The sequence below is a fragment of the Melospiza georgiana genome, chromosome 7 (assembly GCF_028018845.1).
Source record: "Melospiza georgiana isolate bMelGeo1 chromosome 7, bMelGeo1.pri, whole genome shotgun sequence".
In the NCBI taxonomy this organism is placed as follows: Eukaryota; Metazoa; Chordata; class Aves; order Passeriformes; family Passerellidae; genus Melospiza; species Melospiza georgiana.
The window spans coordinates 30,608,946-30,634,561 of record NC_080436.1 but is presented as its reverse complement, the minus strand read 5'-3'; the positions used below and the strand labels follow the sequence as shown (position 1 = coordinate 30,634,561).

Genomic DNA, 25,616 nt, shown 5'->3' with positions numbered 1-25,616 from the left:
AGAGATTTGGTAATCTTATTAGTAATAATGCCTTAACAACTTTCTTGTGACTTAACTCCTAAATCTTCCTACCAGTCATGCAAGTCTACATCTGCCAGTCCAGCTAGGAACTGCCGTGACTTTTTTGTTTTCTTTTTAATTAAATTTGAGCAAGAATTTGCTGTATGACACAACTCTGTGCACTGCTGAAAGCAGATGCATTTTGCACTCTACAAAAGCTTCTTCAGAAAGTTTAAGGTTGGGGAGATCATCTGAGCATCAGTTCTGACACAATACCATGTTTGTCACAGGCCACATTTCCCTCTGCACTGTCATTTTTGTCTGAATTTATTCTCTTCCAGAAAATGCATGAAGTGTGGTTTTAAATACAGCAAAAGAGAGATATTTCCTATAACCACTGGCAATTTATTGCAAAGTCTAGCTGTTCTCGTAAGAGTTTTGTTGTTAAATCAAGAACCAAAGCAATGCCTTATTTCTAACTTGACAGAAAGGCTTTAGCTCTGCAACCAAGATAGCTTTCTCCTTTTTTTGAAACTTGACAAGTCAAGCTCTTACTGACTTTCTCTCCATAATGCACTTCATCCAGCCCTTGGAGGCTTGGGGTTGTTTTGTTAGGTTCTCTTTCCAATACCTCCTCTCCAGTTGCTGTTAGTTTATTATCCTATTTAGAAAAGAGGAAGCAGGATCATGTGTGGGTATCAGCATCAGTGAGAAGGAGATCACCTTCCTGTGGCTGCCCTTCCTACAGGTTATTGGTCCTCCTTCTACCTCACAACTTTGGAACTCATGTTTGTCATTTCTCTATTAAGCCTTTAAACCTCCTGCATATACAGCATCCCTTGCTGCCATCAGAGCTTTTCTTTTCACTATCTCAAGCTCCATTTTCTTTGAGTGAATGGGTCTCAGCTTAACAAGTAAATGACATTGTTTAGGAGGACTGCTCTGCTAACTTTTCCCTTTCCAAAATTCTTTCTAGCATCTGTAAATTTATAAAAGTTAATTTATGAGTACTTCCATGTCATAGACTAAAATATTTAATAACTTGGGTCCTAGTCTGATCACAGAGGAAATCCACTAGAAACAGACTGAGTGATGATTTCCTATTGTCAGCTTCTTCAGGAGATCTTTATTTTGGACATTCCTAAATCAATGTCCTTTATATAGTAATTAATAATTAATTGTATAGCATTAACTAAAATCAGAATAATGTGATTTATCACAAAATATTCAGTAAGGGTTAAGAAATTACCTTTGCACAGATACATTTGCTGGTTAAATGTCTAATGTTGTGAATCATGAAAGTATGTTTCTTACATTGTTTTCCTTAAAACTCTATCAATTATCAATAATTACATTTGACATTTTTTCTACTCTGAAATTCATGTGGTTTTTTTCAGTGTTTTTTCTGTTGTCATTGAAACTGTAGTCAGTATTTTCCTGGTCAGCCCACTTGTCATTTTTAAATATGACTGTGACACTAGCACACATTTGAACTTGCCCAGAAAATTTAAGATTTATTAGAAAATTAGCTCTATAAGCCAATGAGTTCCTTAAAAAATTATTATGTCTCCTAGGCACAATTTTTCACAGACCAGTGTTTATTAATATTACCAAAATATTCCACAGTACTTTCTTGTACCATGGGATACCAATGAGAAATCCATAAACTTGAGTCTGCATCATGGGCAGGAATCAGGAGGTTGGCCAGCTAGATGCCACTGTGGGGAATGAGACTAAGGAGCTGTTTTTTGTTGGTTTGTGTATTTGTTTTATATCTGAGGTTGACTTTCTGGGGAGTTTCATGGAAAGAATGCAGAAGCCTAGAGATATTTTAAACTGTCTTGCACTATTTTTTGAGTAAGTCAGAGAACCCTTTAATAGCTCAAAATTCAAGAGAAAGGCTCTGTCTGTCTAAACTAGAGTCTCCATTAAAGTATCAGCTTCTGTGGCTAAGTTATTTTCTAGAGCTGCACCAGCCCCAATGTCTAAGTGGTAGATTCCAGTATTCATGTTTATTCCAATCCTGCACTTTGTGACAATGTTTGAGATCATCCATGGCCTGCTTCCTAAAAACAGTTGAGGGCTGGGGTGACAAAATATATAGCAAGCATTTTTAGCTGACTGGGATTTGTGAAGTGCCAGGATTTTGGAATACCCAACTGGAGTAACCAGTCTGGACTTCCTGGCAGCTCTGAGAAAATAAGCTTATTTCAGGTCATGATGGGGTTTGCAAAGGAAATACCAAATACTTCATTGAAAGACATTTGGCCTTCTAGCCCCGGGAATTGACTGTAGCTCTAGATCACACAACATAGGCCTGGTTGGGAAGTTTCCTGTCCTTATGAAATCTCATCAAGTTTTGCCTGGTTTTCAGTGGTTTGGGGTTTTTTTCCTGGTTTTCCATGAAAATGAGGTTTTGATAACCATGCTCCCTAAGCCTTGCCTTATACTCCTGATCCAACCTGGCCAAACTTTCTGATCCATTGGCCAACTCCATACCAAGTCATAGTAGTCCACAGCTCCATGAATACTAGGGGCTGTATAAAGGAAAGTGACCCAAATTATCTCGTTTTCCCTTCACTCCTCCATTGAGGGCTGCTACCATTGTATCTGGTGGCAGCAAGAAGCCCAGCAATCCCCATGTGTTTTGCATGCGCTGTTCCTGGGGAGAAAGAAGTGGAGGAAAATAGGATGCAGATTATTTCTTCTTGGAGGTAGGAGTTAGGAGGAAGAAGGACATGGCCCTTGAAAAAAAGCACATTTCCTTCACCCTCTTTCTCACAAAATAACTTCATTACATGAGTGTTGGGGAGTGACTCTGTGTCACATTAGTCTTCAGTGAGCTGAGGAAGGGCTTTTGGGCAGGTAGAAAACTGCAGAAGCTAAAGTAAATTCTGCATTGTTCCAGTCCCTTAATGATTCAGTTATTCTTACAGGTTCCTTTCCTGCAGTCAAGTGGCCCGTGGTCTCCTTCACATGTATGTGTTCTTGTTCCATAGCTTATGGGTTTTTGTAATATCATCTTTAGGTTTCAATGTGCAGTCTTTTCTAATCATGTTACATAGATTTATATAAATTCTTAGACTGGAAGTTATCTTTGGCTTGCTCTCCAAATGTCTCTTTAAACAGCAGAGACATGTGAATTTATATTTGCTAGATGCCTGCAAGAATACTTTTCTAATGTGTCTCCTCCATTTGGAATGGAACTGCAGCTCGTGACATTTTTGGCTTCAGCCTGACTCATGGAAAAGCGTTGCCTCAGGGAGGGCACGTGGATTTTCTTTTCACCCTGTGGTTGGCTGAGCACAGCCCATGTGAGTGAGGGGTCAGTGCTCCTCTTCTGAGACAGTTTTCATATCATTTCTCAGGGGAAAATAGTCATTATTTAGAGCTGCTTGATTTTGTGGAGGATTATAAAGTGGGGGAAAAATAATTTTCTTCTAACGGATGTGTGTTTTTTGCAAACCTAATTTGTTGGAAACCATTTGAATGTTTTTTATAAGATTTTTCTTGAATAATGACATCCACTTTTAAAATGAGAGAAAAATCTGATTGCCAAGATCATAATTGCCATGCCCAAATGGAGTTCATCTCCAAAGAGAACCAGTAAATTCCCAAAGTCCTTCAGATGGAGGGGAGTTCTTCTGCAGGTCCTTTTAATGGACCAGGATCACCTGTGCCTGTGCCATCTCCCACATCACAGGGGATGCAACTGATGGGGAGCCTGGGGTTGAGCACTCTGGGAATCTTCCAGTTACCACAAAGAGAAAGGTGCTGGGAAAATTCCTTACATCTCAGGAAACAGGGTAAATGTCTGGAAAAAAAATCCATCAATTCTTTAATTAGGAATGACTGTGAGAAAGTCAAACAGAGGAAGGGGGAAGGTTTTACTGCAGCTGAGGTAAGTGGAGGGTGGAGGAGTTCTGGACAGGCCAACAGCAATGGGCAGAAGTGCACAAGGCCTCAGGCTGTGCTTAGGGGACAGACCCAGCTTTCCAGTGAAGAAGGAGAAAGCAAGCTTCAACTTCACTTAATTAGGGATATTTGGAAGGGGAAAGTGTGGAGCATTTTAATTGGGGGTCACCCTGGGGAGGAAAGCACTTCATTGTTCCAGGCAATGCAAGTGAAAGTAAGGGACAAGGTTCTTCTTCCTCATCCCTCATCTACTGGGAACAACTTCTATTTTGGTTCACAGAGTTTTCATTTTTAAGAGGAAATGTATTTCCCTTGGGTCGTACCAAGCTTCCCTTGGTAAATAACAAGCATATGTCGCATCCTGTGTCTGCAAACCCAATTAAGTCAAATTTTATGGTTTTGTTTGGAAAGAAATGGATTTGTTGCAGTGATAAATTTGATTGCCACTAATATGTTGGACTTTCTAATGGATGTTTTATAAGCAGTTATTCATTAGGCAATTCAAGCAAAAAGAAAATGTCTTTCAGTTGAGTTTTTAAACTTAGGCACTGAGCTGAAGTTCTGCTCTTACACACATGAGAGCAGAGTGCTCAAAGGAGTGCTAGAGATGAGGCTGCATCAAAACTTTGATAATGGGCACTGGACAGTAACCCTCTTATTTACAGTGCTACACTATGAGCACTTTTGGAGAAAAGTCACCCGAGTGAGGACATCTGATCTTTGCTGTAAGACAAGAGCAGCAGAGGTGCTGCTCTGGGTCTTCTCTTCCTTTAGCAACCAGTTCAGGGCTGCAGGGACTACTTGGAGTATCCTAGGCAAAAGGAGTAAAATTCAATTTTTGATTTACTTACTATTAATAAGGCTCTAATAAGGTTGATTTTTTTAAGGAGAGCTTTCTCAAGCAGAAAAGATCACCAGTAGTGAAGGACTGGCTTATTTCTGCTCCTTACTAGCACTAAGGTTTTTGTGAGCTGCAGCCTAACATGCATTTGCTCTCTCCCTCCTCTGTACAGGGACACTCTGCTCACTGACCATTGAGAAGGCTGTGCCTGAAGATGGGGGCGAGTACAAGTGCATAGCTGAGAACCCAGCAGGGAAAGCTGAATGTGCTTGCAAGGTGGTGGTAGAAGGTGAGTACTGTGCTGGGTACAAGAAAACTTTTCCTTAGAACTTACTCATTTCCAGCTTATTTCCCAAGAATGACCTTTAGGGGCTACTTACACACACACACACACACACACACACACACAAACAAAAAGAACTCTACCCCCTTCCCTTCTGTACTTTTTGGTCTGCAGATAATTCAATGGCTACCATAAAGAGCATAAGCAGAGAGACAGTACAGAACCAAGGGCTCTGGATGCTTTGTGCCATAATTTGTATTCTCCTCCTGTATTCTCCTCCTCCACTGTATTTCTAGAAGGTCTTTAGAGCAGTTAGCTGAACTAGTAAGATGTGTTTCTGAGCTGTGTGCATCCTCTGAGAGCCAGTGAGAATTGCCTGAGTGTCAATCTGCCTCAGGACTGCGTGTGGCACATCTACAACTCCCCACTTCTTGCATTCACAGATGTTTGGTTGTTTGATTTTCTCATGTAAGTGAGAAAAAATAAATTAGCAGCTCAACCACCCTTGTGTTCCATAGTTTTAGAACATGGACTATTTACAGGCTGAGGTACTTGTCTTCAGCCATGGTTGTGCTGATGACACTGCACTCTTGTTCATTAGTCTTGGCCTGGGGCAAGGCCTAGGTGAGGCTGTATGACACAGACCTATAAAGCTGCCATGGAGTTCAAATTATTTAAGGGGCTTTAAGTAACCAAATGTCCTTCTTATCAACTCACCTTCTGGTGAATTTATTTCTGAATAATCTAATACTTTACATTGTGACCTAAAATGAACACAAAACTAGACAACAAGCCTAATAACAGAACTTGGGTACTGAACCTTCACTGCTGTGTTGCAGATGTGGTATTTGTGGCAGGAGATCTCGAAAAGAATACTTTTATTTTTTTCCTAATGTTACATGACACAAGGTAAGAATGTGATTCTGTAACTCCTTACTAAAGACCAGTCTTCATGTAGCTGGAAAAGAAATTGATTAAATATTGATTACAATTAAATATACCTGTACCTTCTGTGATACTGTGGTCACAGTGTAATCTGTCTTGGATATTTGATAAGCTATTTTTTATGATTCTGTAATTTAAAGTAATAAATTTTATCAGTGCTGAAATTCAAAGAATAGGCTTTAAGAAAAATCTAGTCCCTGAAACACCTGAACCACCACAGATCCAGAGTGTTGAAGGATCAGATCATCAAAAGCTTAGCATTCAGTATTTCTCTAGAGCTGCCTTAGCAACTCTTAAGTGCCTCAGTCACTTATGTGTTTTTCCTCTGTCTGCTGATCTCCTTCAAGCAGTTGCTTTTCTTCCTGAATCTTCCCTTAGCCTATTTCCCACTTCAAGTTTCCTGCTGGACAATGCATGCTCTAGGAGGCTGCAGGTGGAGTTTGGCTTGTTCCTGGGAGGCTGTGAGCGGCTGGCCTGGTGATGTGAGTGACATTACCTCAGCTGCCTGGCTTTCTGTGGTGCTGGTAGGAGCTCACTGCTCACATCATGCTGGGCACCAGGGTGGCCACATTCCTTACCTCCATTCTGGCTGCCTCCTCTGCCTTTTTCATCCTCCACTGGCATGCTACTGAGAAGAGATTTTTGACAAATGGCACCATAGCAAACTCCAGCTATTTAGGAAAGACGCCATTCGATATCCCGTGTCTGAGACTGGCACAGGGGATGACTGTTATTTTTAAATTAGAATTGTGATCTAAAACAAGAGTTCAGATTTCTCCCTTCTTCAGTCCACTGTCAGGATCCCAGATGCTGATTTTTAGACTAAGTAACCACAGTCATTATATTTCTTTTGACATCAGGGACTCAGGATTGGAGGAATGCTTGACTTCAGTTGGCAGATCTGTAAAATCTGAGTGTCTGAACTATCACACAGCTTTCTGCTCTGAATTATTTACTAGGAAATTCTTGCTTCCTCTGTTAGGAAGGAAACTTAGATGAATTTTCACACACTGTCACCTAGAAGAAGGTGACTAAAATAGATGTTTCCATAACATTTATGTAATCTTTTTCTCTGTAGCTAACAGCTCTCTCCCTCACAAATACTCTGAAAGCTGAATATTTGGAAGCTGTAAAGTGATACAGCCATTGCTGAGATCATAATCTATAATCATACTCTTTCTTCCAAAGATAAATGTCAGTATCAAACAATGAGGCAAGCAGAGCTTGTTAGGATTTGCATTTTAGGTCACAGAATCCTAGAATAGTTTGTGTTGGAAGGGACCTTAAAGATCATTTTGCTCCAACCCCTGCCATGGCCAGGGACTGCTTCCCACAGATCAGGTTGCTCAAAGCCCCATCGTGAACACCCCCAGGGATGGGAAGTCCACAACCTCTTTGGGCAACCTGTGCCAGTGCCTCATGACCCTCACAGAGAAGAATTTCTTCCTAATATCTAATCTAAACTTTGCCTCCTTCAGCTTAAAGCCATTCCTGCTTGATGGGGCACTGCAGATCCTTGTGAAAGTCCCTCCCAGCTCTCCTGGAGCTGGTTTATGTTCTGGAAGGGGCTCTAAGGTCTCCCCAAAGCCCTTTTCTCTTCAGGCTGAACTGCCCCAGCTCCCTCAGCCTGTCTTCATAGGAGAGGTGCTCCAGCCCTGTGATCATGCTCAGCTTGGAATAACCTTAAAAAAAAGTTGCACCTTTTGTTTATATCTCATGTGGGATACACATGGAAGGGAGCTTTATTGACTCCTAGCTGTTGGTATAGCCTGCAGTGATGAGCAGTTTCTGGATAAGAGCTGTGCAATTGTGAAAATAGTAGAACCCATCAAATTTAGGTCCTGTGGTGTCCCTTTTGCTGTTTCTATTTAGGAATAAACAAATGGCCAAGAATATCTTCTTGGAGAGATTTAAACAGATGGAGGAAATGTTACTCTTCGAAATAGGTTAATCTGAATTGATCACATAGACAATGGAACAGAAGAATTACTTTATATAATTTCTTTTGAATGAAATTATGTTTTGATATGGCTTTGTTTCCCTTTTCTCTGCACTGCCTAACACGGTTTTGTGCACATTGTATTTGGTCTATTCAGCTAAAATACCTGTCAGCTTAGATGGGACCTCTTGTCTAGCTGCTTACTTGGGTTTGGATTCTGCTTTTGTAGAGGGTTTTTCCCTCTCTGCTCCCTCTTCCTTTCAGAATGTGACAGCAAATCTCCAGCAAATCTGTGCTGAAAATTCTTCTTTAAACCCTAAAGGACAGCAATTTCCTCTAACTTTGCAAAAGGATACTAAATAAACCTTTTATTAGACAGCTTTTTCATTATTGATTTTCAAATAGGATTTGTATTTTATTATTTGTTTTGATTGCAGATACCTCAAAGACCTCAAAGTCTGCTGAGAAGAAGACCAAGAAGCCTAAGACCACACTTCCCCCAGTGCTGCCAACAGAGGGTAAGTGACTGTGATTTGATTTGCTTTATTTCCAGTGGAAACAAAAGAGTGCTTTGGGATTCTGTGGTCATCCCCTTCTGTTTGCAGACATAGGATCAGAAGCCTGTGCTGTTTCTTTAGCCCTTGCACTTAAGTCATGTGAAATGAGTTTTTGCCATCTGGGGATTAGAAGTAAGAGCCCAAACTGCAAGTTCAGGCCTCGCCCCTCTACTCTCTGTTTTTCATAATGGTGCAATAAACTTGTGACACAGCTTTATTTTTGGCTGCCTCTCAAAGAGCACAGAAATACTGGAGTAGTTTGCTTCAATTTGTGCTGTGTCTTGTGTAGACAATATGAAGTTTTACTATTGGTAAGCAAAGCATCTTGACTGAAATGCCCTGTAGAATTATCTGTCCTTTTTTGGCATGACCATGGAGAGTGATTTTGCAAAATTTGCATTCTTTGTTTTAAGCCTTAATGCTTAACTTGCTTCTAATACTTTCAGAAATAATAAGTTAGCTATAAGTTCCCATGTTTGCTACTCAGCATACATGCATTTGGTTAAGAGGAAACTTTAAATGCTAAAGGCAGGACAATAATATCAGTTTAGGAATTCCTAACACTGGTACTACTTATGAAATTAAGGGATACAAATATCTCTTAAATCAAAACTGGACTTTGAAAATTGTTTATCTAAATGTCCGCCATGTGAGTTCCTAAAAAGATGTAAACATGGTTTAATGGAAATATGGAATATTTTATCCAGCTCTCTCAAAAAGTAAAAAACAAATAAACACTAATCTGGTCTTCCAGCAAAAACATTTTTAGCTGCTTTCAGCAGAACTCAGAGCAGTTTTATAGTTATTGATGATCACAGATAATAACTGTGCTTCTGGAAATGTGACTTACATAAAACTATGCCCTGGGCTACAGCTATTTCTGAGTTGCTGGCTGAGCACTGTAACTCTCTCTCCAGCTTCTCTTTGGGGATGTGGAAGAGTCCCACTGACATGCTCCACCTCTGCACCTGAGCTTCAAGTGCCGTAAATAATAACAATTAACAACAATTATTTTGTTATTGAACATAGGAAAGAAAATTTTAAAGCCATTTAAATCTCCATGAAAACTGTGTTTTGAATTGTGCTTTCTATGCACACAACACACACATTTCCTCTGATCCTCCCAGCAGTGTTATCAATTGCAGCTTTCCCAGGAGAAAGTGTGAGTTGGGAACTAAGTCTAAATATGGAGATGTATGACCTGATCCACATCCTGCTTCTTTTGCTTCTGGTTTTAGTTGAAATTAAAATAGATAGCAAAACAACAGTTACAACTCTGGCTGCAGAAATATTTGGGAAAAGAAAGTTGAAATAATGGGGAATGGTTTTTCTACATGGCATATTATTTCAGTGTTTCAAGTTCTTGAACTTCTCATAAGCTCTTTTTTTCCAAAGTACCTTTAACACATCTTTCCTGCTGCACAGTAAACATCAAGGAAACCAGAGAAAATGTTAGGAAGCTGGGCTTTGAAAGAGTTTTTGGAAAAGCTTTGAAAAATACATATTCAATTTTAAAAGGATTTGGCTGCAGAGATTTCACAGGTGTTTTTTTTAACATCTGAGGAATGTATTTGGTCTGAAATAAGTTTTTATTTGTGTGTTTGTCAGGGGTAAAATATACAAAGCAGATCCAGTGGACTACACAGTTCCAATCTACCCTGAAATTCTTATCAGATACAGAGACTTTAAAGTTCCTTACCTGAGAGAGAATAGGCTTTACAAGTCAGATGTTTGTCTGTCTTTACTGTATATCTCTTGAAAAGAAGGCTAATAGAGAATAACTGAATTAAGGTGTTTCAGTCTAATAAGGAGATATATTTTTACTCTTATCTTTTCTGGTCTTTTTTGCCACATTGAGTTACCAACACTTTTTTGCCACGTTGAGTTACCAGTCCTAAGGGCAACTAGAGTGTACAGATTGATACTGAAAGAAAGAGAGAGCAAAAATTCCTCATAATGTGACTAGAATTAACAATTAATAGATTCTGAATTTTACGTAGGTAATTCAGTCACAGCAGTATATACTCTATAGGACAGAGAGACTATATATTCTCTGTACTTTTCAGAAATACTTTTTAGGAAAAGATCCCTGTTTTCCACATTCTGTAAAGTGCAAGTCAAATTTCATGGTTAGCAGCGACGTAATTCTTTTCTCCCTTCAAATAAATTACAAATGATCCCTGTTTTTTTGCCCTGGTAAACTTTCAGGAAAGTAATTAATTTGAGGCTCCTGAAAGCAAAGATCAATACATTTCTTTCTGTGGAAAAGAGTGAATGTTGGCAGTATGTTAACCTGTAGAAATTGTCTCACTGTGAGCTGCTGACTCAGGTCATTTGGCTGCTCATTCTGACAATGTTATTTAATTACTGGAAGCTTGGGGTTTGTAAGCTACAGAAAACCAATAGTAAGCAGAATTTGGGCCATTGCTTCCTTTGATATGCAATACATACTGGGTTCTGGTGTAGAAAAACAAGAACATCTTGAAGGGAGCTGTGTGTCACTCAGGGATTAACAACATCTCTGAATGGATGCTTGCAGTGTTTACTGCAGAAAGATTGCTCCCATGCTGGCAAATTACAACACTTACAATGTATTTCCTTTTGCTTAAAATTAATATTGTGTCACCAGAATTTAGTAATAATTATGCAACCCTCTAAGGATAAATAGAATAAATTATTGTTTCTGAGAATAAGAAACAGATTTACCTTTGAATCTGGGTGAAATAAAAGGAAGAAGAGAGGAAGGGCACCTCTGGAACTGGTTCATTCTTTACTGACTGCACTGACTTGAGCTTTGTCACTTGGGTCTTTGCTCAGTGGATGTCAAATGTTACTGAGTTAAAATAATTGAGTGTTATGTTTCTTCTAAAAGAGGCAGTGGAAAATTGGACCCTTTCATTATTTGTCATGCTGCACACTGTGTGCCATGCCAGAACAATCAGGGGGTAACGTAAGGGTCCTCCTGGCTTGACACAGCCCTGGAGCAGAAGCACTAAGCCAAAAATTTCATCACTTGCACATTTCTCTAGAAAGCTTTGAAACTGCCGTGAAGGGATTTAGGCACCCAGTTCCCTTTGAAATTAAAACTTATTTCAAATTAAGCTTAAAGGGAATTGCTTATTTCAATTACCATAGCCACTTGCAAAATCTTCAGTGCTTATTAAATAAATGTTTTTGTCACAACAGACTGTGGAAAAATCAAAGTTCTGCTTGAGATTTTTAAGAGTAAATAAAGATTTGAATGTTTACAAATAAATATTCCTTTTTTTAAAAAAATTATTACTACTCCACACTTGTAAATATTTTGTTGTCCTTAAGCAGAGGACCAAAATAGAAGGAATTAGCCCAAGATAAGGCAGATTTGTTTGCAAGCCTAGAACCCAGATTTCTTGATCCTCAGTCTCAGGATTAATTTGCATGCAGCATTGAAGATACTATAGATTTTTTAAAGTGGCACCCCAATAGTTTACATAAAACATGAGCTTTCCAAAAGGACTTTTTTTCAAGATTTGCTGATGAAAAAAGAGTATTACAGCAATGAGATTCTACTTTTTAAACTACACTGTGGCTGAGCTGTGCAACATAACTTTACTATAGTAGGAAGAAACTGTATCCCACTTATGGCTACTGAGAGAAAAAAATTAGTTTAATGCTTTAGAAAATAATGCTCATAAATCTAAGCATTGGATTAAAGTGTTCAGAAAGAAATGCCCAATGTTTTTGTAGGGCTAACTTACAGCACTACTTCCAGTAAATATTAAGGAATTGCAATTATCACGTGTCACAGTTATTGTTATGAAAACCTGACAAGATATCCTGGATTCCCTCCTCTGAGTAATACTTCTTAAACCCACTGTTCTCATATCCAGACCACATACATTGAAGGGCTGACCCAGCATAGAGTTTGATTGCACAAATGTAAGTGCTTCTACTCAGTTAAAAATAAAATTGCATCAAAGAAAACAATTTTTCTACACACCTGCAAGTTATTTAGCAGTATTTGGTAGCTTCTGATAGAAATCTTTTAAATATGCTACTGTATAGAACGTGTGATTTCATGTCAAATACATTTTTGGCTAGGTAGCTGTATAATAATACAGCTGTTACACAGGTAGCTATAGTCTCTTGCTGATAGTTATTAATAAATGTCATCACTGGCACTGTCCAGAACAAATCCTTCAGAAGGTTTCACTGTCATCTTCCCAGATCTGAATTTTTAACATCATTGGTACTTGAATGCTAGGCTGAGCAGTGACATCTCTGGAACAATGCACCATTAAAGTAAATATGCTAAACAGGACCCCTTATTATATTAATATATTCTTGTCCATAGCAGGGAGAATTCTAAGTGTTAATCACCATGGAAAAATTATGAGTCAGTGGCCAAGTAATTGGCATGCAGTTTGTTATTTACTCTTCAAAGAACAATCTTGTCAAAGAATCCAAGTCTGCAAGCACCATTTTAAGAAAATGTTATTAAAGCATTAAGCTTGATGTGGCCAATTTAGTTAGTATATAATTAAATCAGTAAACACTTAAAGTTTTCTATTGATTTCTGTTCTATGAAAATAATATGAAACGTGGCTTAGATGAATATGAAATGTTTCAAAATCTTCATTTCATGACAGATTGTTTTGCCCTAAGTGTAAAATGTGCCACTTTCTAAGGGAAGAACTCAATTACTAAGGAAGTTACTGTTCTGGTCAGAGATGTTCTTTTAATTGCAGAAGTGTGGGCACGGGGTAGCAGCTGTGCTCTGTGGCTGCTGCTGACCTCTTTGGTGGCTGGGATAGTCTGGGATGCTCTTGAGGGTCAGTGAGGCTGTCCAAGCCAGTTCCCTCAGTCCCATTCATTTCCCTGAAGGCTCATGCTGCTTTTCTCCTGGCTGTTGTGAGATCTGCACATTTTCTGCACAGTGAGTGCAAGTACTTAGTGTGTTGGAACAATATGAATTACATTGTCAGAGAAGCCTCTAACCAAACTTTTCAAGGAAAAATTAATCTTTTTTTCCTAAGCTGAAAATTCCACTCTTAGTACATGTAAATCAAAGTGCCATTAGCTGGTTTTAAGACCTAAATAGGATTTCTCTGAAACTCTAAATTGTGAAAGGTGTTGCCTTACTTCCTGAGGCTTGAGGGTCCAAAGGTGCAGAGCTGTGCCAGAAGGCCCAACAGCCAAGTTGGGCTGAGGTAAACAGGCAATGCAGGATTTAACCTGTTGACTCTGAAGGTTGGTTGCTTCCACAGATGAAAAATAAATCTGTTACTTTAGTATAAAATGGGCAATGGAGAAACACTAATTTGTTGCCCAAATCGCTTCTCCTGAGTGCCCAGTTCAGCACTGTTGCTCTAATGCTGGGCATGTATTTTGAAACTCTGCCAAGTTACTCTACAGTTCTCATTGTACTGACATTTTCTGAGTTAATATTGGCACAGAACAGTATTTTCCACGTGTATTTCATGGAGTCCTTCCTACATATCTGTATGTTGACAGAAGAAGACAGAAATGTTTATTGACTGTCTTACAGAGAGAAAAATGAATAGTTTTTGCAATGTGGCCTCGAACTGAAGAGGTGTCATGCTTCATTAATTTACAGTTATGTTGTTGGCAAGAAATTGCACATCTGAGGTATATAATAGAAGCATTAAGTTTCTTCTCTATAAAACAGGGAACTAAATCAATTGGCTTAAATAAAGTCAAAAAAGCATACAGCATGTAGCTTTTCCCATTGAAACCATTTGGAGCTCCTGAATGTCCAGATGACCTGGCAGTGTTTTCCTATGGAACAGACTGGGTAGCAGGGTAGTAGCCTACCTTAGACTCCTGTCCCTACACACTTGGGCACAGCTTTTTAGTGTCTAATTGCAGATATTCTCCAAGACATAAAAAAGGTAAAAATTAAACTTATACTTATGAAACTAACCTTGCTAACTTGTTCCCAGCAGAGCTCTTAGAGCATTTTACATGGCCTGGATTGTTTGTGAGCTCTGTTTGATACTGGATCTCTTCTGCACTGCTCAGATTTGCTTTAATTGTAGAAGTTGCTCAAGAACACTGCTACTAAACTGCTATGGAATTGTTTATTCCTTCAGCTGAGCTGTTTTCAAATACTGAGTTATTTTCAGTGTACCAGATGATATTATTGAAGCTCTGAGTGTGGTGGTATATCCTAGCTCTCTCGTGACTGCAAAAGTGAGTATTTCCTGGGTTTTATTTTTGTTTTCAGAAGGCAGAGGCTGTATATGTCTCAATTAGAGGACAATCTCTGCATGATTTAGAAACTAAATACGGGATGTTGCAACAAAATGACAGTTGTTTTTAATGAAAAAAAGCAAAAGCTTTAAAAAACCGTTATGAAGCACACAAACTCAAGTAACTGATTTGCATGGGATTAAGTTTTCTAATTTCTGCTTGTCATCAAATTTAAGACAGAGTTACTTTCTGGTTCATTGTATTTAGATATTAAACAGTTATTTGGAAACACTATGAGAAATTTGCCCTCTGACATGCAATGAAATGAAACTGTTTAAACTTTCAAATCTTGATGAAGTTTTCAAGCTACTGAAGTGTTCAGTGCATTGTTTGTCATTTTCCTCTCTAGCAATTAGCACAGGTTCATGAATGTATGAATAAACTTTCTGCTACACTTGTAGCCATCATTTTTCTCCTGTTTCATCTTGACTGTGCTAAAATCTGTAATGAGTTTTTGTACCATCAACTAGGTCTATGCCAGAAGCAAGGGAAAAACAGAATAATTGACTACTTTGAACACAAGGCCAAGTGTTTCCTTTTTTTCTTTACTTCTAGCTCTCAGTCATTGCACTCTTTCTGGCAAAGCAGGCAGTGGTGAAAGCTGACAGAGAGCAGTCACGTTTGGTTCAGACCCGGATATCTACCCCCCAGGTTTCATTTACATGGGGGGGAGAGAGACCTCATGATCTCACATCCCACAAGCCTGAAGGATCCAAGTGGGATGGGGAAGAAGGAGCAGATACTTGAATCTGGGCTTTCCATAAATATTCTTCTTATCATGCTGTCTGACACATTACAGACATGATTTCTTTTTTCAGTTTCTCTTGAACTCTGAAAATGCTGAAAAAACCCCCAGTTTAGTTCAAGATGAAATCTTGGCATGTTTTGCATGAGGGTAAAATGTTTTTTTATGTATGAAGGTATGTCATTAACCTTTCTTCTCTCCTGACCTAAAATGAGGCTGTTCCACAAGCAGACAGAAGCAGGGGTAGGTCTTGTTCCTTATGCTAATGGAATTAGGTATTAACTGTACTTGTTTACCAGGTGCTGAAATCCATCACTACAGAAGACATGCACATAAATTTAGGCATGTCCCTCAGGGAAGACAGTAGGAATTATGGATTGGTTGGAAATACTATCTTGAGTACTGATGTTTTTTTCAGATCCTAAGAGTTTTCCTTCATGCTTTATGAAAGCAAGTTGTGCAGAGAGCCATTTCAGGGGAGGGCTATTCCTATTTTTAGTAAAATTCCAAAAAAGGGAAGCAAAAAAGAAAGAGGGAGGCTTCTGAGCATATCTGCTCTCACGACTGCACCATCAGGGCAAGGAAGGGCACAACCAAATGTCTGGCAGCTACCAGCCTGGGTGGGGTTTTTCCTCTTTTTGCTTTATGTCCCCCCACTCAAAAACAAGCTCTGTAAGAGGCAAACTTGCCTTGTAATGTTTATGTTGTTTCTAGAAGGCAGATTCATTTAAGGGGGAAATATTAGTCCTTTTACTTCCAGGCTGATTTTCAGCATTGGCCCTTTTCAATGTAAGTACCAAAACTAAGACAAACCATCTTTAAGAAAAAAAAAAAGGCATCAGAAGCAGACTTGAACTAACATTTCCAAGAGGCTCAAATATTTTAATGAAAACAATCATTTGACCTTGTCAACTTTGAGTAATCTTACTAGATTTTTTTTTCACTAACTGTCTCCAGCAGCCTTTGAAAAAAATAAGTTGCATTTCAAAGCAATGCATAAGATGAGCCGGTATTTTTAAGGAAGATCTAAGAACAGTGGGGTGTACACTATCAGGCAAAGAAGCCAGCTGCATAGAGCCAGAGACCTGTCCTTGTACTCATCCCCTTCCACCCTGCCCCAGCCTTTCATTTCTGCTCAGGGATATTTGTGTCTGCAAAACAGGATATTCAGCCAGACCTTCCAGCAACCCTTGGCAATCTGCATGGTTTGATGAAGTCCAGTGACAGTCTGTATATCCTCAGTTCAGTGAATATAATGTCCTGGTGGGTAAAAACTAAAATTTAAACCAAAAAGGCAGTGCCCTAGCAGAATGAAGTGATGAGTTCATGTTCTCTGCTTTGCTGCTATGGAAGTCCACTGAGGTGAGAGTCTTTTAAACTGGCTTAAACATAGTTGTTCCAGTGTGCATGCATCTTGCCTATTAACTAAGGTACTGCAGCTAATACATAGTGTTGGCCAAGAGGTTATCTTTGGGTGAAAATCATGCTGGATTCAGGAATTTGCTTTTCTTTTTTCTGAAAAATAGCAACACATCTGCAGCCTGAGATGGCACTTGACAAATGGCGCTTTTTCTTCATCCTTGTTGCTCTTTGTTCATATCAGGCTTAATGGAGTGTGGAAGCAATCAAATTCCTGTCATTGTAGCTTTTATTAAAAGCCATTGCAGCTCTGAAGAGAGACCCAAAAGCTATTCCATTTCAGTTTAGAGAAGAGCAGAGAGTCTGATGTCGAATACAGCACGTGCACAAACAAAAATGTTTACATGTTTCTAAACCATGTAACTGAGTGAGTTTACATGGGGTTATGCATCTAATGAGTAACTAATGGTTTTTTTCCATTAATAGGAGTGTTTAAGGGCAGATGAGAGGCCAGACTCTACCGGCCTTACAGCTGGCACCTGATCATATACATAGTTTCATCCTCATAATATAGCTCCAACCTGAAATAAGAGTTTCAGCTCAGGGTGTGATCACACCAGGACAAAGAGGAAAGCTGCTCTGAAAACAGCACTTGCTGCCTTTGCTTGTACAACTTGGGCAGGAAAGAGGCTGTAGAAATACATTTGCTGTCACCACAGCAGCCAAGGTGCATGTTACTCTGTTGGTGGCCCAAAAGTAATGTGTCCCTTTCATGAGTAGTTGTGCTCTTTGAAGGCCTCAGTTTAAAGAGGGCTAAGTCCCCATGGAAGATGTGGCACGACAGATATCTTACTTACAGCCTGGTAGTCCAGTAATGCAGGGATAAACACCTCACAAGTACTCATATAAACCTTTAACTAGTTCTGTTGGGCTGGCACTTGTCAAAGAAAGGCTTCTTTGGGAAATATCCAGCTACTCTTTTTTGTCTCAGCCATAAATACTGTGAGAATATCCTACCTCTCCATTTTTGTGCTTCTGGTTGCTAAAAAAATCAATAAATTCAGAGCATATAAAAGCCAAGCATACTTTTAGGGAAAATTACTAAAAAATGGAAAGAAGGTGGAAAAAATTTTTCTGTTTTCACTGCATAAAGTTTTTCAGAATAAACTGAATAAACACTGCTGTTGACAGCTAAGCCATTAGATATTTTTTAAGTAGTTTGACCTTTCCACATCCTACATCACCTACTATCTCCAATTATTCTAAAAATCAATCTGTCTGTTGTTTGAGCCATAGCATTAGACTCCTACAGTGGTTTTGCAACTCATGGCTCCTGACTTTCATGGAGCATCACATGATGTGTTCCAGGGTATCGTGCACAGCTTGTAGTTTGCTGCAACCAAAAGGCTTAAAATCAAAAAACTGGTTTTATTGGTCTCGTGAAGTTGGGGGATATTTTGCTGCTCAGTGTCTTTCTAATTGGAAATAACTAAATAAAGAAAAGAAAAAAGAAAAGAAAAGAAAAGAAAAGAAAAGAAAAGAAAAGAAAAGAAAAGAAAAGAAAAGAAAAGAAAAGAAAAGAAAAGAAAAGACCAAAATATTTAAAACTTTTGCATCTGTTATGACTGTCACTAGGCACCTCTGTATAGTCTGCCAGATACTCAAAAGCACTTAGCACATGCTGCTTCCCTTGGAGGCAATAACATCTTAAAAGCCAGACTACTTCAATCAGGCTGCCTAGTTGAGCATAAGAAAATAAGAAATGTTCTTTCACAGCAGAGGCCATTCTCTGACCACGATGCTTAGAATAGCAGGCAAAAAGAGAGTGCTGTAAAAGGCATGAGCTCCTTCACTTCTGGAATTCAGTGGTTTGAAGGCATCCAGACTGCTGTATTTAATGGCCACCACTATACAAAACTCCTATGAATTTGTCCTTTTGAACCTGTTTGTGTTTCTGTATTGTAAAACATTACTTGTTTGTGAAGGTGGCTTATGGATGTTATATTTAACTCGGTGTTTCTCTTATGCCTGCTGTCTGGTAATATAATTGGGTGGCCTCTAGTTCTAGTTTTGTGAAAAGTACTTATTAGCCATTTTCTCTACTGTTCTTCTACTTACCCTGCACAATTTGTAGAACACTGTCTACGAAAAATTTATGGACCCAAATTTCAAGTTCTAAGCCGTATTTTTGAAGCTATGACTTTTTTTTTTGAGAATATAGCAAAAAGTTATCCCTGCTTAAGGAAGAGAATGAGGCAGAGGGATGGTGCTAATACTTACTTTTGGTATATAGCTGTTTCTTTGTGAGCTCAGCAAGTGATATGAGAAGCAGCACATGGTGATAAGTACTCTACTTTTAACTGAGATCATTCAGCATTGATTATGCTGGAAATCTGAGCAGAAATTCAGTATGAGATGGGTCTTGGCCCAGTATTTCACCTGTTAAACTGCTGTAAGGAATGGATGATTACAGATTGTGGGAGAAGTGTAGAAGATTTCTTTGATTCTCTTAAAAGTTCCATCTTCAACTCTGAATATTCTGAGGATCATTCAGAATAATAAAAGTGGTTTTTAAAGGTATTTTTAATTCTTTAGTTTCATGCTGGAAGACCATATTTTATTTTCAAGTGCCAACAAAGCATTGCTATGGATGTTTGTGGTTAGGCTGGTTCCTTGCAGAGCTCGCCTTTGAATTCACCTGGTTTTTTGTTTGTTTTTAATTAGGTGAAGCAACAGTGAAGAAGAAACCAGCTCCAAAGACTCCTCCAAAAGCAGGTAATTTGTTGCATGTGTCACCCACATTTACCAGTGCAGCTGTTTGCCTACTAAGTTTGTTTGCATGTGTGATTAAATGGTCGGTAAGTCCAACTTGTTAACACTGTACTAAGAATTAAATTATGAACATCCAAAGAAGTTACTCTCAGATGGACTATAGCAAGATCCTACTAAGTGTCAGTAGTGTGTAACTTATGCCCTTTTGCATACCCACAACAAACTTAGGCTTTCTGTGAAAGAATTTTTTCTGTGTATCACAGAATCCTCTGCATGAGTAGCTACCACAGAGAAGGTGACAGATTCTACTTTTCCTCATCACTGGCATTATGGTAACCTGTTGGTGTGTTTCCAGTCTTTGAGGCAAAGCAATCTCTATTTAAAGTTGCAAGGAAATTTCCCCTATAGGAACCTCTTTTCATTGTCTTAAAACTTCACCAGACTTTTAAACGGTCCAAGCTGCTTTCTAAGCCAGATATACACCTCAGCCTAGCTTCCTTCAGATATTTTCAAAAAAAAACCACTTCTAAAAGGTCAAGTCTAGAGCAGAGGGAACCCACTTTGTTTTAATTACTTTAAAAAGGAAAAGAAAGCACTTTTTTCATGCCCAGTAGTTCTGTGCTTTGTAAAGAATGTTACATTTGGCAGTGAGGTCATTGTATTACTAGGGAATGCCTCTTACCATTTCTGTCAATATGTCCTCAAGTCTGCCCCCTTCAATACACACACAAAAGAATAATTTTTTTATCATGCTGCTTTTATAAGCAACAGTATTGGTTTCACCCTGGAGTTGTCCAGCCTATGATATTTCTGGCCTCTGTGCTTAGCAGCTACCAGGGGTCTGACACTCAGCAGCACAGTTGAGAGCCAGGCAGGAGCACTGTTAGCAGGAGATGTTCTGCCATCTATTGATACTCAGGCAGTGAGAGGGAACAGAAGGAGGAAGGCCTCATTCATTAACAGAGGGGAATGAATGGGACTGCGAGGTTTAAAAGAAGCACTGTGTTACAAAATGATCCATCATTGCTCATGGCAAAATTTATTGTGATGGAGAAAGACATCAATTTCCTTCCTTGTCTCTCATGATGTTTCTGTGCCACATAATATTTATTTGGCTAATGAGATAACTATAGGCAGATCTTGAGTCTTAATTTTTCTGAATTCTGTTGATGAAATGAGGGAGCAGCTTTGCAGACCCCCTCTGCACATGCAGATTGATAAGGAGCCATTCTTCAAATATGCAAAGTTAAAAGAAAAAGAAGATTTTCTGAAAAACCCACAACGAAATTTCATAAACTGTATATTTGGAATTGGTGGTGGGTGCCAATGTTTTTGTCTTTTGGATGTCTGTACCTTGGTCTTGCATGAGCAAACTTTGGAATGGGTAAATTGTTATTGCTTCACTCCCCTAGAATTACCAAATCCACCGAAATTTTTTCATTGCAAGCAACAGGTAACTGCTAATCTGAAATTGAAATGCTGCTGTGAAACAGCTGAGCAGAGAAATGTATGTGTTTTGAATTTTAAGAAAACTTAGGGTCATTTAAAGGGTTATTTAATTTGTTATTTTTCCCTTCAGCTGCTCCTCCTCAGATTACTCAGTTCCCAGAAGACAGAAAAGTCCGTGCAGGTGAATCAGTGGAATTGTTTGCCAAGGTGGTGGGGACAGCACCCATAACTTGCACCTGGATGAAATTCCGTAAGCAGGTAAATTGTTTTCTGGTCTCTTTTAACAACCATTGAAAAAGCAGAGCTGGAAAGGAACACCATTGACTATCTCCCATTTTTGCATCTCCCTTCCCGAGGAGCTGGCAAAGTCCATCTTGCTCCTGCAGATTGTTCTCTTCACTTCTACTGAAAACATTTCACTGATGAAGATTTCACAAGCTCCATTGGCAAATTATTGCAGTGTTTAAATGGCTATAGTGTTAGAATTTTTTTCCTAATGCCAAACCTAAACTTTCTTGCAACATTTTAGACCCTTTACTGCCTGTCCCCTCCTGTTAAAAATGATAGCTTCTTTGTGAAAAGTCTTAGACCATGAATTAAAGGATAACTGATGGGAAAGATGCAGGTATCTGAAAAGTGTCTGTCACAGGGGGCATTTCTCTCCTTTGAAAATGACTCCTTCTTTGTTGATGCTGGGTCTAAAGTTATGTCAGAGGGGCAAAATACCATATAAAAAACTTGAGTCTTGCAGCACAAATGCCACCATACAGGGCACAACAAAAACCCATGTCATGAGTGCTCTCACTCTCTAGTTTTAAAGTTCCTTCTGCATGAATTAGTATCTTTAAACTATATCACATGTCCATAAGGACAGTGTCTAAAGAGAGTTGCTTTAACAAAGCTATTTAAAATCACTTTAAATCAAATAACCCAATATACAGTTTCAGACTGGAAGATGAAGTGTCACGCTAGGACAGAGCAAATATAAATATCTACTGTAGCTGCTGTTCTGTTTATTTCGTTCTGAACTTGTCATGCACTCTATAGAACACAAATAAAAACATCTCCTCCTAGAAGGAAGTTTAGACTCTAAATCCAGACATGTCAGCATTTAATTGAAAGAATTCAAAACAGTTTGTTAGTGCAAAGGGTATTCCAGAGTCCATCCTTGCTAACTCCAAATGACCTCTTATTTTAGGGGAAAGGGTAGTTTTTTTCCTGAACTCTTATATTTCCTTAAATTTCTTTATCTTCAAGACTGGAGTTAACCACTGCTTTCCACAAAAAATAGATCTCAGAACCTTCACTGACATTCAGTGTTTGATTTTGCTAAGCTCTGTCTTAATGTTTAGGTAAAATGTGGCCCTCAAAACTGAGTTTCTGGTTTGTGAAGAATTCTGAGTTCAATGTTGAATACACCAATTCTATTTACCTGGATTTTAAGGCCTTTTTTATATGCATGATCTAACAGCAGCTAATATGTGATGATTAGCAGCTCCTAATGCCGATATCAGATCCATAACCTGAGATTCAGAGTATTTTTCTCCTTTGTAAAATGCTATTTTTACCATCTTTATACTTTCATCTTTAGTTATCCACTATGAGACAAAGTGAAGTACTGCAAAATCATAAATTAAAATGACAAAAAAATTTAAATTATTCATTCTGGTGAATGAGGTACAAAAGAAAAAAAAACTTCAAGAAGGATACCAAACACTGTAGGAGGACAAGTGAGGGCAGCAGTCTCTCATTTATTAATTTAAGAGGGGAGCCACTTACTGTGTCCTGTGATGCACCATAATTTTCCTTTATGTTTTTGCTTACACTTCACCACATATTGTTTTAGACTTGGATTTCTTCCTTTTCTATAACTATGGTTGATTCCAACTCTGTTCCATTCCCAGTCCTAAAAGTGAAAACCAGCCAAGTGTTTTGACAGTTTACTGGGAGTTACTTGTAGTTGTTATTTGAGCTGATCCAGCAATTGGTGAGCTGTGATTCCAGCCCTGCTCCTGTTTGCTACAGCTTCCTCTCTGTGTTTCTTCCTCACATCCCCTCAGGTGCAGGAGAGCCACAGTGGCCTCTCTATCTCTTTTGGGTATTCCAAAAGAGTATCTTTTGCTTTTAGAAAGGGAATGTCATGAATCTGTGACTCATACTGTTGTATGCCGTGGCAGTGCAGTGGAAGGGTTCTGGAACTGTGCTGAGCTAAAGAAAGGAAAGCCTTGGAAAGCCTCTTCATCAGCTGAGTCCATCACTGAACACTGCCAGCTGTTGAAGCTTCTCAACTACAACCAGTGAATTTCTTTCAGGATCCCAAAGTTCCAACCCATGTTCCCCACAGCCACTGCAAACCACTGAGCATCCTTTTAGGGCTGTCTGTTTCTGCATCCTTTCAGGGCTGTCTCTGCATCCTTTCAAGGATTTCTCTGCATCCCTTCAGGGCTTTCTCTGTATCCTTTTGAAGCTTTCTCTGAATAATGCAGATCTAGTTCTACTATCACCCCTTGACTAATTTTAATGAAGCATAAAGAAACAGTTTAGAATCTCAGAAGTATGTTGGCAAGGTAGAACAACTTTCACTAGAGTTTAACTCTACATAATCCCATTTGCTAACTTTCTATTTGAGTCATTGTAGGAAAATATTTCTAAAGTTACTTTTGGGCAGATAGCAGTGCATGTGTTTTTCCTCAACTGAGGAAAGAGCAGGGAAAGTCCTCTTCTTAAGTTTTGATTTCTTCTCTGAATATATGGGACAAGATAAGGCAAGCTGAATAGCCTTCATTTTTAATTAAATTCTGAGAATGGCTTGGAAGAGTCACTTATCTAAGAAGGAAGTGGTGGGAGGAAGAAGGGCATTGACACTGTGTTGTCTTGTTTCATAAGAACACAGTGTACAGCTTCTGTAATTGCAGGGTAGCATTATGAGGTTTTTAAAGAACTGTCATGTCTCAAGCTAATGCAGATTAAAATCTAAGTCACCTTGGCCATTTATGCTATGATGGCTGTGTTTCAATTAAAAACTAGTTTATTATATGCCTATGGTATTCAGCAGAGATTTGGATTTTTGCTTCTCCGGAAAATTAAAATGCTGTGGGAAAGCTCAATATGCTCTTTGAATGTCTCTCTGTACAGCTGTAGTGTTGTATCTCTATTTCATATAACATTGTCTTCAGTTGTTCTAACCCAAAAAAACTGCTACCCTGGTTTGTGTGGAAGTACAGAATGAAGCTGGTTAAAACAAGAGGGCAGCAGTCTCAGCTGGGGATGGTCTGCACGTTGGGCTTCTGAGTGGGATGGCAAATGAGCTAAGGCTAAACCCTCATTCCACTGTGGTTTCTTTAAGATATGTGAGACCAAACTTTGTTCTTTTGGCAATTGCACAGTTAGCACTTGCAGCCTGTCAAAAGAAAAGTTAAAAAGTGACACACCTTTTCCTTAGTGGGGTTCCAGCAACACCAGTGCTCCCTGTGGCCATTGCAGGACTGGAGCCCTTATAATGTTCCACTGCATTTCTAGATGATTTGTGTGGATTACACAGTTTATCAGCTGGACATACTTCTGTAATAGAGTTATCTGCAAATAACACTCATATGGTAACATTGTATTGTGCTTTGAGCTCTTTCACATACAAAGAAATCTATCACATAACTTTTCTTTCAATTTGGCAGATTCAAGAAAATGAATATATTAAAATTGAGAATGATGAAAACAGCAGCAAGCTAACAATATCATCAACAAAGCAGGAACACTGTGGATGCTACACCCTAGTTGTAGAGAACAAACTTGGCAGCAAACAAGCACAAGTCAACCTTACAGTTGTTGGTAAGTCCAAATTAATATTCTATTTATATACTTACTCTTCAGACATCAGCCTGCATTTGCATTTTATATAATGATATGCAACAGGTTAAATAAAATAATCAGTTAAATTAAGAAGACTGAAATAAGAACTAGTATTGCACAAAATGTATAGTGACATTGTAATAAGGACTATAAGTTAAGATGTTTATTTGGAAAAAATCCTAATTCCATGGTGATGAAGGCGTAAAATAGATAAAATAGCTCATGCTCAAAAAGAAATGCCCCCACAAGATAAAAACAGCTCATGTCTCCATTTCAAATTCCTACCATGGTCCATTGTTTCACAGGGGCAGAAAGCAGCTAATAAAGACAGTCTGTTTTAAATATTTTGGAACCCTTCATCTGTGGGCTTTTACACAGGTATCTTAAAGCTTCAAGCAGCCTTGTCAGGTGACTCTCCCAGGCCATCAGATTTGTTGCAGAGACTCTGGACAACTGCACAGACATGCAGACTGGCAGACAGTTGCAGTTTATTTGCAGATAAAGCTGCAGCCTAGTGAGGATCAGCCAAAATCTAGATCTCTGACATCTGGCTCTGAAAGGGCTAATGGAACCCACCTTGGTGTGGATGCTTCAGGGAAATCCAGGGAATTTCTGGAAGCCAAGATGTGATTTGGCTAAAACATCAGTCTGTGGGATAGGTCTGCTTCAGAGGGGTTATCACATAAGGTGGTGCACTGACAGCCACAAGGGTG

At 38.9% G+C, this 25,616-nt stretch overlaps 1 protein-coding gene across 1 annotated transcript in view; it reads left to right on the top strand.

Annotated features, from left to right (window-relative positions):
* MYLK (myosin light chain kinase) overlaps positions 1 to 25,616 on the top strand; it is a 140,589-nt gene that overhangs the window by 72,973 nt on the left and 42,000 nt on the right. Inside the window, exons 16-20 of the mRNA XM_058027524.1 lie at positions 4,929 to 5,045; positions 8,361 to 8,441; positions 19,561 to 19,611; positions 21,188 to 21,315; positions 24,729 to 24,882. Of these exons, the coding sequence (XP_057883507.1) occupies positions 4,929 to 5,045; positions 8,361 to 8,441; positions 19,561 to 19,611; positions 21,188 to 21,315; positions 24,729 to 24,882 (531 nt within the window). The remainder of the gene's footprint in view (positions 1 to 4,928; positions 5,046 to 8,360; positions 8,442 to 19,560; positions 19,612 to 21,187; positions 21,316 to 24,728; positions 24,883 to 25,616) is intronic.